The following is a 17,141-nucleotide window of genomic DNA, read 5'->3' as shown; positions in this document are numbered from 1 at the left end:
ACGTTTGCAAGTAAACTATTAAATAAAAGACCCCACAGTTGAAAATATTCCCCAACTATGGTGAATAATATAAATTTAATACAAATTAATAATTAGTCAATATTAATAAATCTACGGCTGTGGTTGCGGCAAACACTAAATGATAGTACTTTATTTCATGTTTGGTAATTTATTTAATATCAAATTGGATTATCTATAAAACTCAGAAACAGCAGAATTTAATGAACCAACTTAAAAATATGTTTAAGTGATTGGACTCCCTTTTTATGGGGAGGCTTTCCATGGAGATTCTATGTTGCGCATATGTCAAAATATCAGATATCTGTTACAAAGAGACTTTGAAGTTTTGGCACCCTATTATTGTGGGAGTGTATAGTGAGAGTGTGAATTTTAAAGGTTGTTTAATTAATATTTCAGGTTCAGGAAATTGCATGTTTGTTTGTAAGTGTATCAAAAGAAAACTCGGAAAAAATATAATCTTGTCATGATATACATTAGGACTGAGTCATACAGTAGGTGATGTCATACAGTAGGTGAGTTCTATGGCGTTGCAGCAAAGAGATAAAAGAAAATGAGAAGGTTTTCGTGTCGAACTTGTCATTGTCATTGAAGATTTTATAATTACTGTGGTTGTCATATATGTATACAAAAAAAATCATCAGCCCACAAGCGTTGAATGTTTTTAGGTTCATGAAATAGAGTAAAGTCCATGTTACTACTGACTTTTAAAAACTTAATAAAAATTAAATACCTTCAATTCTCAATTCAAAACTGGTTGTGTATAAATCGCCTTCATCTGTTTTGCATTTACAAACATAACTGCCAGCTGAATTTTGATCAACATTTTGAGCGATTAATTTGTTTCCGATTTGCTTAATTTAAAAGGAAATGTGAACAATTACAATTTATAAAAACATTTTATAAATTTAAACTTACTTTAACATTTCTGGGTAGTGGTCGACCGTCAGCTCTTTCCCAAATAACAACTGGATATCTTTTGTCAAATGATTGGCATTCCACTTCGGTTGATTCCCCTACTTTTAAGTAAGCTTCCTGCTGATCCAATTTCAAAATTGGTAAAGTATGCACGTTTTCAGGTCTAGTAGCTGCATGTGAAAAAAAACAATATTAACACAGTTTTATGGTAATTTTGATAGGTTGTACACAAATTTTTTTAACTAATAAAGTTATAAAATTATTTTTAGTAGTGATTGCAATTATTACAGTTTTTATTTTACCAACAATTATTTTATACTTATAACAATATGAACATGCTCAAAATCAATAACATGCTATAAAAAAAATTATCCAATTTCTTTTTACAACAATTCAAAAAGTATATACATACATCAACATACATTAACTTAAGACTTATAAAAATAGTAACGATTAATATACTATTATTTATTAATTTTTAGTTTCAATAATGAGTTTTGAAACATAAAAAAATACAAAAGGCCTCGATTAACAATAAATCAAAGTCTTGGTGTTAAATAAAAAAACTGAATAATGCTTTTTGATATTGTATTTATTTTCAAATTAGATTATATACCTGTATGTATTTATGTATTATTTTGGTGTGAATTAAGTGCGTGGAAATTGTAAATATTCTTGTTCTATTATCACGAAAAACACGATAAGAATTAATATTCGATCGATTAGATTAATATTAAGAATTGGGCTTTAATTTCTAAATACATATGCACAAAGCCTTACCTGTCTGTATTGAAAATGTCATTTTTTTTTATTTATTTCAAATGATACATATTCTAATTTAAACCATAGTAATTTGAGAGAACTGTAATTTATTAAAGCGAATATGTAGAATATAACGTGATCCATTCCGCAATAAAGATTTTACTACTGCAGCTTTCAAAAAAAATTAAGGATGTTCTAAAGCAGTTTTTTTCCAAGTTGGTGAAAATGTAAATCTTGTCTGATGAGATCGAAATTGGTTTATGTGCAATAAGGTATTGTTAAACTACTTTTATTATATTAAAGGAAGGAAGTATAATTATATAAAAATCAAAGACAAAATTTGTTTAATTTTTTGTAACGGTCATTCCTACATAAAACGGTGTAAATACCTTAATTAGATAATTAAATCTATGGTGAAAGTTATGTTTTTTGCTAATAAAATTTGAGAAAAGCTTTAATCTTTACATAGACTGTAAATTGTTTTTTGATAATATTTACATATTGAGCTTAAAAATTAATTTTAAAACAAAATAATTTTAACAAACCGCTTTTTTTATTTTTACTTAGTTGATCCGGTCTCCACCTTTTGTGCCGACTATTCACCTTCTTGATATTTTTTTTATGGCTAATTTCAAATGTAGTTGTTTTGCTTTTTTTAGTTACTGCTAAAATTTTTTGAGGTTTATTACGACGATTGCATTCTAATTCATCTGAATGGTCAATACAATCGTATATACCATCGCATATTCTATTTGGGTGTATACATGTTCGTGGATGTGACTTACATTTAAAATCATAAGAGTTGCAGGTATAACCTGATGGCGTAATGACCATAGAAGTTTCGTAGTCTTTTTAACATATTTTGATTTTATTTAAGATTTCCATAAATATATCAGACCAAAAATTTGCAAAGTTTAAATAAAAAAAATAGCAAGATATACGAGAATAGTTTTTTCCAAAGAACATAAAATAATCGAAAAATGGAATTATGAAAACAAATAAAATAAGAATTAATTACATTATATATAGAGAAATTTTAAAAAGTGTTTTATTTGAATTAATTTTACATGAGTGCAGTACGAATTTTTGCTGGTTATAAAGACAACAACATATCCAATATTAGACTAACTAAATTTCTTCCTACGAACAATTTTTGTTTAGATGTAACGAAACATTTTTACATGTGAAACAATGACTCCAACTATAGATGTAATAGATTTGAAATACTAGAACATATGTATGTATAAAATGGAATTTTGCTCGTTAAATTTTTATTTTATTCTTTAATTATTTTAATTTTTTTTTTGAATTTCCAGAACCCACTTTGTGCAGTTTTTTTCGATTTTGGTTGTTATTTTCTTAGTAAAGTGTAAGATTGTAAATTTACTTAAATTGGCAGCTTGTGAGAGGGTATGTTTTTTAATTATTATATACAAATTAATGGATAAATATTATGATTTATAATTCGTTTTTTCCATAAATGAATACCAAGTAAAACTTATTTCAGCATTTGCAATACTTCAGGTGAAAGTTTTTTTTGTAAAGAGTTTTTTTGTTGTTATTTTTTGGCGCTGTGATTTTAAATATTAAGGCTAAAATTAATTGATGTGTTAATTTCTTATTATTTAACTGTTTTAAACTAATTATCGTGTCAGTTTACTTCTATGATGGATTCTTTACGAAAGTGAATCGATCAGCCTTATGAAAGGGTCACCTATCAAAGTTTCAGTAATGCTGTATTATTACATAATCAGTGATATAGTGTTACTGCAACTTGGATGTCTGGGTGCGTATGTACTTAAGAATAAACATACATATGCTATTATGTAATTTTTATGTAATTTTTGTAAAATTTATTTAAAGTAATATAGAAATATTTTTGAGAGTAATGGCAAATATAATATAAATAAATAGATGTAAATTCCCATACAAAAATCTTTTACAAGAAATTTTTGTAAAAATGTTAATCATGTAAATATTATATGTGAATATCTTTCTGTAAATACTTCTTTGCTTTTCAGCAAAATTACATTGTGTCGTATATATTGAACATTAAAAATTTTGTTTGGAAGTTTACATATTTGTTTATATCATATTTAATTATGGTAGGTTTTTAACTTCAACTGTTTAAAAATTGTGATTTAACTGAAAATATGAAAGATTAAAACCTAATTTTTAATTTTTAATTAAATTGTAAGTAACAATATAAATACCAAGGCACTAATTAAAAAAAAAGCAAAACCAGTTTTGAAAATCCACTACTTACATATTTACGTAAAGACGGAGTAAATACAAATTGGGATTGAGTTGAATAAACTGAGTGTCTTTATGATATAATTTTCGATGTTTACTTAAATATTTATTTATTTAATATGTATGTATCCAAATTTAGAGACTGTGTGCTGAACTGAATGAATTGAAACTTTAATTAAGAGCTAAGATTTCGCTGAATACCATTCAACTATGGAAAAATCTATCCCGTTCTTTTAAAACATCTTGATTGCTTAGTTACATTTTTGACAATGTCGATTGTGATCATACGAATTGTCATGGGAAATTTTTAAATTCGGTAATTCAGCACGATTAAAGAATTTTCATCAGAATTACGAGAGCCGAAACTCTAAGAAAAAATATATATCTATATATACATGCCCATATTTAAAGCAGAAAGAAAGGAGGTATTCATTTTGTAGTCAACTTTTCTACTGTAGATTCTGTTATTGCCAATTTGTATTGAAATATACTCTCATTTATTAAAAATGTTTAGCTTCCTATCTAGTAATTTAATGAAAATTAAGTACGTTAAATTGAGTGACTTTTTGAAAGCCAAGTAATTTTCTTTTTTTTCGATCACTTGTTTTGATTATTACTTATTCCTAACCAATACATCAAGTAACAGACCGCTTTCAAATGTATCTAATACATTCTTTTAGCTCTGTTTACTTCTACATAAATTTCTATATAAATTTCTTTATTTCTGCAACTTAAATACTATTTTTTAATTAAATTTTGAAAACAATTTCACGGGATTTAATAATGTGTGCGCTTATAAAACTTTTAATTTTCCTAAAAAACACATGTATTCAACTCGATCGACAATTCGATTTAAAAAAAACATTCTACACGTACATGAAGTTAGAATATTCTACAATAATTGGTTGGGTATACTATTACAACAAAATTTTATAAAGTAGCAAATAATCTATTTTTGTAGCTACATACAAGATATTTTATTTTATTGAGGACATAAAAATTAATATAAATTGATAATATTGAAAAAAACACACCTGTACAGATATAGAATATCATGCAATAAATCTCACTTTTGCTGCTACGTCCTGTTAAATTATTTGATAATATTTCTTTAATGTAGTAGTAAAGTATTTTTGAAGATTAATTTATATTTGCAAATACATATGAAACTTACATATATATGAAACATAAAAAAATTTAATAATTTTTAAAGAAAAATCTATATAATTAGGTAATACTTTTTTAACATTGTATTATAATTTTATTGTGACTAGACTTTTATTGAATAAAATATTGTAGCATATTCTGATAATTTATGTATGTACATTTATATTTTAAGATTTTTTACACATTTAGTTTCTTTCTATTAAAATGATTTATAATAAATCAAAGGTTCTAATTAAGTAAATTTTTTAAATTTTTTGGAATGATGTATAATTTTTAAGTAATTAGTTTACCAAACAAATTTTTGAGTTACTTTAATGTTACTAATAGTGTTATTTCCTAGTGTGAAATTAAAAGTGTCATGCTTGATATCATTCATTGATATAATATGTAAAAAATTTTAAAGAATCACAATCAAAACTTAAAAATTAATTTTTATTTTTTGTAAATACTTCGTCACCTAAATATAACGAAAGAAAAAATATATTACGAACAGGAAACAAAAAACAAAAGCTAAAAAAAGTAAAAGCGCCTAAAACGAAAAAATTTAACTTTTATTCCTTTTGCGAATATTTTTTTAGTATATACATACATATACGTATATGTCATGTATGTATATACACATACTTTTATTATTTTTACAATTAAATTTTTTCTTTCGTTTCTTAAAAAGATAGATGTGGCCCATGCCAGTTAATCTAAAAATGTTAAAATTTTTAGATTTAACATAAATTTTTGTATGCATTCAAATGTTTTATACATATATTTAATACCATTTGTACAAGAACAATGTTTGTAGAAGCTTAATACAAGTTTTATAAAATTTTTTAAAGTTAGTGCAAAAATGAGACATATATGTTGATTTATATTTATATTATAACGCTTTATTTAGACATATATGTTGATTTATGTTTATATTAAGGTATATATACTTGTTATTGTATATTAGATGTGTTTTAGATGTATATTAGATGTAGTTTTCAGAATAAAATCAGATTTGATATTTGCGATTTTATTTTGAAAATTTTTAATATCTATTTTATATTAAATTTTTGAAAATAAAACAAAAAAGCAAATAAAACTGGAATTGTTAGCAGATAATTTAAAAAAAATTCGAAGGAGATTTGAACTCAAATACTCAAAACCTTCGAGCCTTTTGAACAATATTTCAAGCAATATATTAGAAATAATATTCTAATATCTACATATATGTGTTGTAATATGTATTTGTATGTAAAATGTGCATATTGCAATTAAATAAGCAAAAGTGTTAAGTTATCAGAAATTTTTTTTGCATAGATGATTAAATTGAGTCAAAGAGCATAAGTGCATTAATATTCACGGTTTTTCATTATTACGAATGAACTTATGTCATATAAATGAAGCACATGCATAAGAAATACAAATAGTTTTTTAATGACTTTTTAAAAATAGAAATATTTTAAAAAATTTACAACTAGTTTATTTAATAATTCGTTTATTTTGAATTGACGTAAGTTTGAAATTTCAAAACTCTTTTTTTCCTCCAGTGAATGAAAGTTATATGGTCTTAAAAAGGAATGCATATTAAATAAGACACATAATCATTTAACCAAATTTTTGAATTGCTTTGATTGATAATTTTCTTATACAAAATATTCGGAATCATTATGCTAGACGAGAATAGCTTTAACTAAACATGTACACAAAGAATTATTTTATATAGACGGAAATAGCTTTAGAAAAAAATAAAAATTAAAACGTATTTTCAAATTCACTAGAGTGTACAAATATTTGATAAACGCAAATATATGTGACATTGATAATGCCAAAAAATCATACAGCCACCGGTAACGTGTAGTACCTACTGTTTAAAACAATTTGGTAGTGTCTACAAATTCTGTATGATTTGCACTGTTCTCTAATAGTTTTATTATTCTTATAGGTTAAATTTAGCATGCAAGTTTTTTCAAAATATAAAGTGGATTTAAAAAAAAAAACAATTTTTCTACATATATATAATATTTAAATAAGTTTGTTCAATCTTTAAAGTATTATGATATTATTTTTAAAAGCAAGCAATTAAGAAAATCATTCTAAAATTTTGTTCTATTGTAATTGCATTTTGTTTTCGTCAAATAATCATTATTAGATAAAAGAAAACAGCTAGGAAACAAAGAAAAACGAAAGTGTTCGAAAGTGCTTTAAAAACATTGATATTAATATACAACATATTATAATTATTTAATAGAACTTATAGTGGTTGTTGATATAATAGTTTTTTACTTTTTTATTCGATCTTTACCGATTTTTTCTTTTCAAAAATATTTACATTATGTAGCTATGTATGTATATTTTTCTCGATTTTATAAAATATACATATATGTATTTAGTGTACAGTTTGCTTTTAATTTTTTAACTTCTTTTGGTTCATTTTTAAATTTTCAAAATAAAATTTTAAACTTTATACATACAAATGTAGAAAAGAAAATAAAAGCAATCCAATTTTATTTTCTATTTAATTGTTTTCTTGATACTGTTTAGATCAGTAAGTAATAAAGAAGTAATTTGCCAATTTTTTTTTTTTTGGATGGTACTCACGTTTTACGATGAGTTCAACAGAAGTTTGAGTAATTATGCCGTTATCAGGGGAAATTACTTTGCATATATAGCGTCCCTCATCATGTATGCTCACTTGACGTAACAATAAAATATTGTTGTTTTCATATGCGGATTGGGGAAGTGCACCATGTTCTTTTTGCCATAAATACTAAAAATCAATAACAAATTCATTAGCTCATGCCAATATAATGAATTTTTTCATACATACTGTTAAACCTGGTTGTGCTGGGAGATCGCAATTCAATTTCACATCTTGGCCTTCTTGTATTTCATGACGGGTAATATGCGCCGGTGGTCTATCATAAATAGTTTCTCCTCGATTGACAATCACTTCAGCTACTTTTGTTGCGTTACCCAAAAGATTAGCTGCAGTGCAATAATAGCGGCCAGCGTCACTATATTTTATGGAATGGAATCTGAGGTAAGGTCCTTCGGCTCTGACCGACCTTTTCAAATATAATGATTTTCAACCTTTGAAACATATAATAGTTGCAACAAACTTACGGGGGCATAGGTCTTCTACTTTCAGCATGCCATTCGACTCTGATAGGTTGTGCTCCACTGACGTTGCAGTAAACATCGACAGTTTCTCCTAAACGAACTGTCATTGGCATCTCAGGTGATAAAGTAATATGAGGAAGATCACTTATTATAACATTTGCATCGAAATAGTGTATAGGATTTCCATTTGGACCAATTACGTTACATCTATATACACCAACTGAATCATAATTTATATCAAAAAGAATTAAATCATTCCCTTGAGTAAGAGAGTTAGTTGGTAAAGGTCGTCCGTCAACTCGAGTCCAAAAGGTTCGTAATGAGGCATCGCGGTTTTGTTCATCAACTGAAATTTTCAATATTATTATTTTTGCATTAATAAGCAAAGTAAGTATTAGGAAAATTAATGAAAGTTACTCGTATTGCATGAAAGTGTTGCTCGCTCGCCTATTTCTACCGGATGAGTTTCCAAATTACTTGGTGTGAAGGTTGGTCTAACTGGATAACGATGAGTTGTTGGTTCTACAACGTCATGAATTCCTAATATTTCAGATGTATTTAGACATTAATTTTAATTAGCTCAATATTTTAGTTATAAAAATGGAGAAATTAAATTAAGTACTAGTCAACTTTTGAAAAATATTTCACAAACTTTGTTACTCAAAGTTTACCTGTATCTCCCCGTCTTCTTTCAATGCGGACATTTATGTAACGTATATCGTTGCCCCCACTGTTTTCAGCCTCACAAGTGTATAACTTAGCATCATTTAAACTTGTTTTGGGAATATAAATTTCAGCTTGTGATATTGACGCTTCTGAATGCTGATTAAAACTTTGATCTAATGTCCATTTAACTTTTGGTGGAGGAATACCACTTGCGATGCATAAAAGTTTTAGCTCTTCTCCTTCGGTTAGATGAAGCTCTGTTGTATTTGGAACGAGGGTTATTTGGGCTGGCTGAACTATTATTAAAGATGTTGAGCCTATAGCTTTGCCTGCTAAGTTCTCAGCAATACATTCGTAAGTCCCGGCATCTTCTTCTTTTATATTGTTAATTCTGCAATAAAATAAGCATTTTAAAGTAATATCGGGTTTTAAATATCTTTTTCTAAAATGAATTTTGGTAATCGTTAGGGGGACGATATTATTAAATGAATCTAATCATGTATATAATGTTGCGATATAAATAATATAAAATTCAGTACAGATCTGTAAGAATAATTAATTTCTTTAATATGTACCGTTTATATAATATACGTAGGTATAAAACTTATAATAATAATATAGTTTACATATCTTCCCGACGAAAATTTATATATGACTCTAACTTATTGCTGAATCACAATATGTATGTAAATATTTTTGTATTTTTCAATTAACTACAACAAAAATAGCACAAACTTAAAAATTCACACAAAACAAGACATATGTATGTATGTTGCTGCAAAAAGTATGCACACGACAAATTTAGAAAAAAAAAACTTTCAAATTACTTACATTAATCTTCCTTGATATTCTTCTTTGATTTGGGATGATAACGGAAGACCATCGGTCCTTCGCCAAGATATTCTAGGTTCGGGTATACCAGCTACTGTTCTACAGTCAAGTATAGCTCGATCCCCAATACGTACTTCTTGTGGTTCAGTTGGATAAATTTCAACCTGTGGACGTTCCCGAGCTGCAATCAAACAAGCAATTGATGTACAAAGTATTAAGAGAAGTTTATTTACGATTAAAATACTATTACCACCTCCTTGCTTGACTGCTTGCAAGAAATCAAAATTACACATTTTAATTTAGAATAATAAAAAGTTAAACTTTAGAAGCATAATGTGAATAAATATATATCAAGTAGTTATATTTATTTTAATCAAAAAAATTTTTCGCTCATATTACGTTAGTAATAGATATTAAATTCTATTCGAATCCTAACAGAAAGAGCAAAATAAAATAAGACGTTGACAAAAACTTACGCTCAACATCTATTATAGTATGAGCTTCACTTGTTGTTCCGCTTGGACCTTCTGCAATACAAATATATAAGCCACGATGATGTGGTTGAGCGTTTTTAATGCTCAAAGTATTGTCCCTTATCTGAATACTTGAGTCCAATTGCTCATGTAACTGTAAGATAGAAAAGCTTATTAGAAAAACTAATTCGAAAGTCAAATTTTCTTAAAAAAGGCTTTATTTACAATTCTCCGAAACTCGGAAAAAGCTTGTTAAAAACCAATTTTTAATTAATAAAAAAAAATTATTTATAGTTCTGCGAAACTCGGAAGAAGACCTATGAAATTAAATTCGATTTTGTCAAATTGACAAATTTTTACAAATGTAAAACGCAAATTTACAAAAGTAAAACGCAATTTTTAATTTATATTTTGTTTTATAAAATACTGATCCAAAACTTTATATTTTTACAATGTATTGTTTAGATAAAATAAATTTGTAATTAGTGCGGTAGTACATAAACACTAACAAAACTTTATTCTAAGACGATTTGGATGTCACAGATATTTATAACTGATTATATTTATGCAAAATGCAAATATTAACTTACTCTGGTCCATTTGATTATTGGACGATTTGCTCCAGAAGCCTCGCATGTAATATCCAAATCTTGCCCCTGAACGACGACATATTTTTCTTGCAAGGGTCTTACATGAACTTCATCACTATAAACAAAATAATTTATTGAAATTTAAAAATTCAAAAATAAATCGATTTACTCCTTTCCATGAGGAAATTCGTCAGTTGCTTCGACATGAACGTATGATGTTGAACTATATGTATCTCCATTTGACTGATCTATAACCCTGCATATATAATTTCCTGTGTCATGTGGAGCTGCTTTACGTATAGTTAGTTCATTTCCATTAATTATAATGTTTTGATTTTTGTACAATTTGTTGTCATCCTTTAGCCATTCGTATTCAACTATAAACTGCTTTCTTAATTCGCAAAGAAGAGTAATTTTTTCTCCAGTTCGAGCGTTGTATGAGGGCGGCTCCACAACAACAATATCTTGAAGCGGTGGTAGCAAATTATTTGGTTGAGTAGATTTGACATATATTTGTAAAGATTCTTCAGACCTTCCAAATTGGTTATAAGCGGTACATCGATAAGATCCTTCATCTGATCTTTGAATCGATGAAATATAGAGCCGCTCATTTTCTATTTCAATATCAGATGACATTTGTTTGTCAATTCTCGTCCATTGAACGTTTGGTGTAGGATTACCATAAGCCTCACATATTGCTTCAACCGGTTGGAACTCTTCGGCTTCAATAATGTTTTCTGGTCTTATACGAATTGTTGGAGCATCTGTTGGTTCTGATCCTGAGAATTATATTTGAACTTATTAGAAAAAACATGTACAATATTTGAAGAAGATTTATTTATCTACATACATGTATGTATGCATGTACATATATTACAATTCTTTTTATACATCTGGTTTAGACCATTAAAAACAAATTTTTTAAACTTTCAACAAACCAGTGTACTTAATTTTCAAAAAATTCCTATATATGAACATACATTAAGTATATATAAATAAATATGATGGCATAAATAAAAAAAAATATTTTGTGTTTGTCTAACTACCTATATATATTTTATCAAGGAGCCAAATAAATATAAATTATTACATATGTATCTATATCAAAGAAAAAGTTTACAAATAATACTTTACCCAATCTTGAATACTTCTCAATGTAACTTTTAGAATAACCTTTGGTAAGCAGTTAATTAAAATGAAAATGTTTACGTTAGTAGGTAATATGAAGCTGACTTTATCATACATAGGTTGATTCAGTAAACAGTCCTTTAAAGAATCAGAAATGGGTAAAAGTTTGCTTAGTTTGAATATTTGATCAATTTTTTACTTCCTCGCAACTTTTCATGATAACTTCTCTATCAAAAAAATTAGGAGCTTCAAATTTAAGTCCTGCAAAGAGCTGATCAAGGCTTGAAGATAAGATGTGATTCTATTTTATGTCTCAAAAACTTTCGGAACGGCAAGAATTATTAACTTCGAAAATTTGAATTAACATTTTTTATGCCTAGAATCATAAAATCTTCTCATATAAAATTTTATTTAATTTCAAAGTGAACATTGTAACAAATGTTTGAAATTTTATTGTTTAGTAAAGCTTTTTCGAATTTTAGAATTTCTGGTAAGGTTTTCTGGGTTTAAGAATATTTCCACGTTCATTAAAACTTTATCAATGTTAATTAATATTTAAAGAATAGGAAAAATAAAAAAACTTGAAGTTTTGCGAAATTTAATGTAAGATTCTGGGTTAAGAAAAGATAAAGAAAAAATTAAAAAAACCCTTGCTTCTGGAAGTACTTGAGATAGGCAATCGAACCAAAACTTACCTTCAAATCCTGTAACATTTTCCACAACTCTAAATTTAAAGCTCCTATATATCTTGAAATCAAAGTTATAAAGGAAATATAGTGAGTCTGTAAAAATTTCGACAAATATTTTTAAAATCGCTGAATCTCAGACGAGCTTTGATACTCACTATTAAACAAAAGTTTTATCTATTTTTGATTCTCTACGTATATTGACATATGGTACTCATTACTGAACTCCACTGCATATACTCATGCATAAATTTCGAAACATAATTATTATGAAATTATAAACATGTACGCGATACTTACGACCAACATTAATAGGAATTTGTTCTTCCACAACTTCATTACCACTTTGTGCTTGGCAAACGTATACACCTGAGTCGTGTACTTGGAGATTATAAAGCCTCAAAATACCATTACTTTGTTCAGCATCATAAGGCAAATTATCCTCTAGTTTGAGCCATTTGACATTAATTGGTGCCTGGAATTGTAATTCAAATATTTAAATTATAATCTGCATTGTATGATTATTTGAAACAAATAGGGTAAGTTAGTACAGTCGCATAAGTGAATAAATTTTTTGAGTTACTGATTTGATTGACATTGTTTATAAAAAATTTTTGATTGAGTATTAAGAAATATTCAAGTATTTAAACATATACATATGTATTTATTCAAGAATATTTCAAGCATTTCCATTTTTATATAATAAACTACTAAAATTAAATTTAATATGAGTATACTCACACGTGTGGCTAACATTATTGCTCTGCAAGTTAATGTGAGGGATCCACCAACTGGTATAATGCTTAAAGTTGGACTGTCGATTCGAACTTCTATTATAGCTTGCGGTTTTTCGGTATGTGGAATAGAAGGGCTTGGTTTACCTAATTGTGTGGGAAAGAAAAGTATCATAAACAAATGTTGCACAGTTATTTAAGAGAATATGTCTCTAAAAAATACTTGTTAGTCACAATACCCTTTTTTTTATATATAATGTAAATTTATGTTTTTATTACTTTTGGAAAAAATAGTAACAGCAGCTAGAGCTTCGAAGGGGTCTTTTTGTTTGTATTAATAATAAAACCAATATGTGGATATGTATTTTTGCAATAGAATGTGTTTTTATGCAAATGTTTTAAATTGATATTTGAATAAAGTACATCTTGTAAAAAAGATATCAAAATTAGTCAATTAAAATCTGTAAAAATAATTGTTGTTATTTCCCCTTAAAAACTTAAAAAACCTACAGAATTATTTATATTTTGTACTGGCAATCGATTTTTACAATTTTGCTTAAATAAGAGAAATGTGTAAAAGGGTAAGAATAATTTTCATTTAAGTATAGATATTAAAATATGTATGTAAAATTAATATTAAATTTTGTTTGCAACGAAAGTTTAAATTAAGAATAAAAAGATTTGTTTCGATATAACCAAAATATAATAGAAATATACAACTACATAAAATAGTTACATATGTATTTAAATGTAAAGTACAATGTAATCTAAATATAAAGTACTAAATATAATTATGTGAATATATATGTACAAACAAGTAAAATTCGTTATTTCCTGAAGTTGATTTTTAAAATTACTTTTAGTTTTACTACAAATTTTGTGTTTATTTTGACATATGATTACTAATTATATTATTTGATCAAAGTTTTCGCTTTTTGGTTAGCCTAATCTACCTATTTTGGTATATACATATATAATTTTCAAAAAAGGTGAAAATGTTTTAATGAAACAGAAATACAGCGGAACTGTTTTTCTTTTCCTTACAGTTTGAGAAATATACACAAACATACAGCGAGGCTGTTTGTTTTATTTAGAATACGGGGTCCAAATTTAAAAATTATCAAAAAGTTTTATTTTGCTTCCTTCCTTTAATTAAATAATAACAAAGGAATATTAGCACATATTTTAATATTTAAGCTTGCTTTTCTTCTATTACTTGACATATGCTATGTGGTAACTTTAAAATGCAGACTGCTATGGAAATAACTAAAAAAAAAAGCTAAAGAGAAATAGCTAAAAAAATAGCTACGTCAGCCTACGTACATATATCTTTCGTAAATATTATAAAATATCGTTTTCAATCAAGTCAAGTCAATAAGTAAAGTCAAGTTTACCAATTCCTGTTTTAGCAATATGAATAGCAACAAATTGTCCTTCTCCTTATAGGTTTCGTAATATATAAACGCTACAAACATCTTGACAGTTTTTTCGGTATAAAAAATTGGCAGACGGACAAATTTAAACTGATAGCCGATTTTTTTTTAATTTTTTGGAAATTTCCAAAAAATTACATGTATATAGTTTTTATTCTTAATTAATTTATAATAGGGGATATTACTTTTAAAATTAGCACTTGTACAATATAAAATTGACTGAAATCATAAAATACTTCCACATTAATTTGTTGAACACAATATGATGTTTTCTTTTAAAAAGTTTTAAATAAAATTTATAAAATTTTGAATTAATCTATGAAATTGTATGTATATTTTTTAGTGAATACACAGTATTTTGACCTTAACAGAATATGTTACTTTTATTCTTCTCTACTATAAATTTTCGAATTAGATCTTCGTGTTAAACATTTTCAAATAATTTAACGCACGGTTATCTTAAATTTAAAAGTTTTCCCAGGTCTAATTAGTAAAAACTTAAAAAAATCATAAAAGCATTTTAAAGAAATTCGTTCGCTCTTTGCTCCAATTATTATTATCAATTAAATAAACTTTTTTGATATAAAATATAGCCTTTGTTCTTTTTGACGAACATAATATAATTTTATATTCAAAATGCGTTTCAAGGTAATAAATTTATGTTTTAAATAATATTTGTCTTTCAGTAACCACATAAAATTTGGACTTATACATATTCTAGTTATCAATTTTTATCAGGCCTCATTATTACAAAATTAAAAATAAAATTTTAAAAAGAAATTTCTGAACTGTGCTATCTGCATTTGCAAATCGAAGATCTAAATCTTAAAACAACAAATTAATTGGAAGTCAAAATTTTATATACAAAATAAATAACTCTAATATTCTATAAGTACATAAAATAATAATATTAAAGTGTGTAATATAAGTGTAAATATCGCACATTTAGTGCATATATAACCAAATCATAAAATATTTATTTTTCTCTAAAACTAATCTACAAAATTAATAAAATTCTACAACATAAAACAATAAATACATATTATGAAATTATATTCAGCTAGTAAGTTAAATAATATTTATGAAGAATTGAAATTAAATAAAAAATAAATAAATTTTGGAACCTAAATGTGATCTTGAACAATTCTTCGCGAAAAAAAGCTCTCCACTTTTAATTTTATTTTTATCATATATGTAGTATTTATCATATACAATTGGCTTCTTATTCCATTTCACGACATATTGGTTACAACAAGGCGATGTTGTTGTTTTATTTATATCTTGACCATCCTTAAAACCTTTTTTAATTTAAATAAAAAATATATGAAAAATGAAAGGTAATGCAAATTAAAAAATAAAATAAAATGTAAAATAATGTATGTATATAATTATATCTATACACTTAAATTTCGAATACATAAATACACGGTCATAAATCTATTCTTAATTGTTGCACATGAAGTATCTGTGCAAATTCTAAGTAACGTGAATTCTCAGAAAAATTTATCAATCAATATAACGTGAAGAGTGTATTTTAATTTAATGTTTTTAGTGTATTTAAACGTATCTTACCATATTGGCATCGATCTCCAGAATATCCTTGTTTGCAATGACATTTAACATAACCTGTTCCACTCATTTCACAGGACTCAGTTTGGTCAGTGCACCAAGTATGACAAGGTTGACATGCCCCAAAATATCCTTTATCCGTTTGAGATATGTTTCGATAAAATAATGGCGAACAATTCTAAAAAGTTTATTTTTGCTAGGTTAATGGACATACTTTCATTTGAATAAATTAATATAGAAAAAAATGTCTTTAATGAAAGTCTTAAGAAAATAAAAAAGTAATAATACTTATGTTATATTACTACTTTTTTTTTAATGTTCATAAGAAATATTCTTTTGTTATGTTTGAGATGCTAGGGTATTGAATCAATTTTAACGTATGTACCAAAATTGTTTTAGAAGTAGTGTGCTTTGTTTTAGAACTTTGTGGCTTATTGTGTGAAAAATTCATTTAAAAATTTTGTTTTTTTAAGATAACATAATATTTAAAATTAAATATTTGGTTTATTTAATTTTTTTCAAAAAATATGTTATGCACATATGTGTGTACAAAAATAAATACATATTTTGTTTTGAAGTTATGAAAATAAAAGTTTTAGTAATGCATATACATACATACGTCAAATAACTTGCCATTAAAAATGTTTTAGAACTTCGTTTGGGAAACTACTGTAATAGGTCCTTAAGAACAGTTAGAAGGGGCATATTGAACTTTATGACTCTGCGTACCCTTCGATTTCAGAACTTTTCCCCTTTATGAGGTCAGAAAAAAAAGACTAAATAGTTTGAAAAATGTATTGCAGCAAATTTGAAA

The 17,141-nt window shown here is 26.2% G+C and overlaps 1 protein-coding gene across 29 annotated transcripts in view; it reads right to left on the bottom strand.

Moving 5' to 3' along the window:
• Nucleotides 1-17,141, bottom strand: part of LOC129607630 (basement membrane-specific heparan sulfate proteoglycan core protein) — a 132,706-nt gene that overhangs the window by 8,334 nt on the left and 107,231 nt on the right. For 25 of the 29 annotated variants that reach the window (XM_055518733.1, XM_055518724.1, XM_055518725.1 and 22 more), the window contains 17 exons: nt 16,331-16,505; nt 15,883-16,056; nt 13,333-13,472; nt 12,892-13,066; nt 10,947-11,556; nt 10,778-10,892; nt 10,191-10,341; nt 9,715-9,895; nt 8,889-9,274; nt 8,635-8,757; nt 8,221-8,563; nt 7,925-8,162; nt 7,696-7,864; nt 4,986-5,036; nt 2,244-2,546; nt 937-1,106; nt 752-872 (listed from right to left, as the gene is read on the bottom strand). In XM_055518733.1, the coding sequence (XP_055374708.1) occupies nt 752-872; nt 937-1,106; nt 2,244-2,546; nt 4,986-5,036; nt 7,696-7,864; nt 7,925-8,162; nt 8,221-8,563; nt 8,635-8,757; nt 8,889-9,274; nt 9,715-9,895; nt 10,191-10,341; nt 10,778-10,892; nt 10,947-11,556; nt 12,892-13,066; nt 13,333-13,472; nt 15,883-16,056; nt 16,331-16,505 (3,625 nt within the window). The remainder of the gene's footprint in view (nt 1-751; nt 873-936; nt 1,107-2,243; nt 2,547-4,985; nt 5,037-7,695; nt 7,865-7,924; nt 8,163-8,220; nt 8,564-8,634; nt 8,758-8,888; nt 9,275-9,714; nt 9,896-10,190; nt 10,342-10,777; nt 10,893-10,946; nt 11,557-12,891; nt 13,067-13,332; nt 13,473-15,882; nt 16,057-16,330; nt 16,506-17,141) is intronic. The other 4 variants (XM_055518735.1, XM_055518731.1, XM_055518726.1 and 1 more) reach the window with 4 other exon arrangements.

The sequence above is a fragment of the Condylostylus longicornis genome, unplaced genomic scaffold, assembly GCF_029603195.1.
Source record: "Condylostylus longicornis isolate FDR11 unplaced genomic scaffold, ASM2960319v2 ptg000028l, whole genome shotgun sequence".
Classification (NCBI taxonomy): Eukaryota; Metazoa; Arthropoda; class Insecta; order Diptera; family Dolichopodidae; genus Condylostylus; species Condylostylus longicornis.
This window is presented reverse-complemented; position numbering and strand designations above follow the sequence as displayed.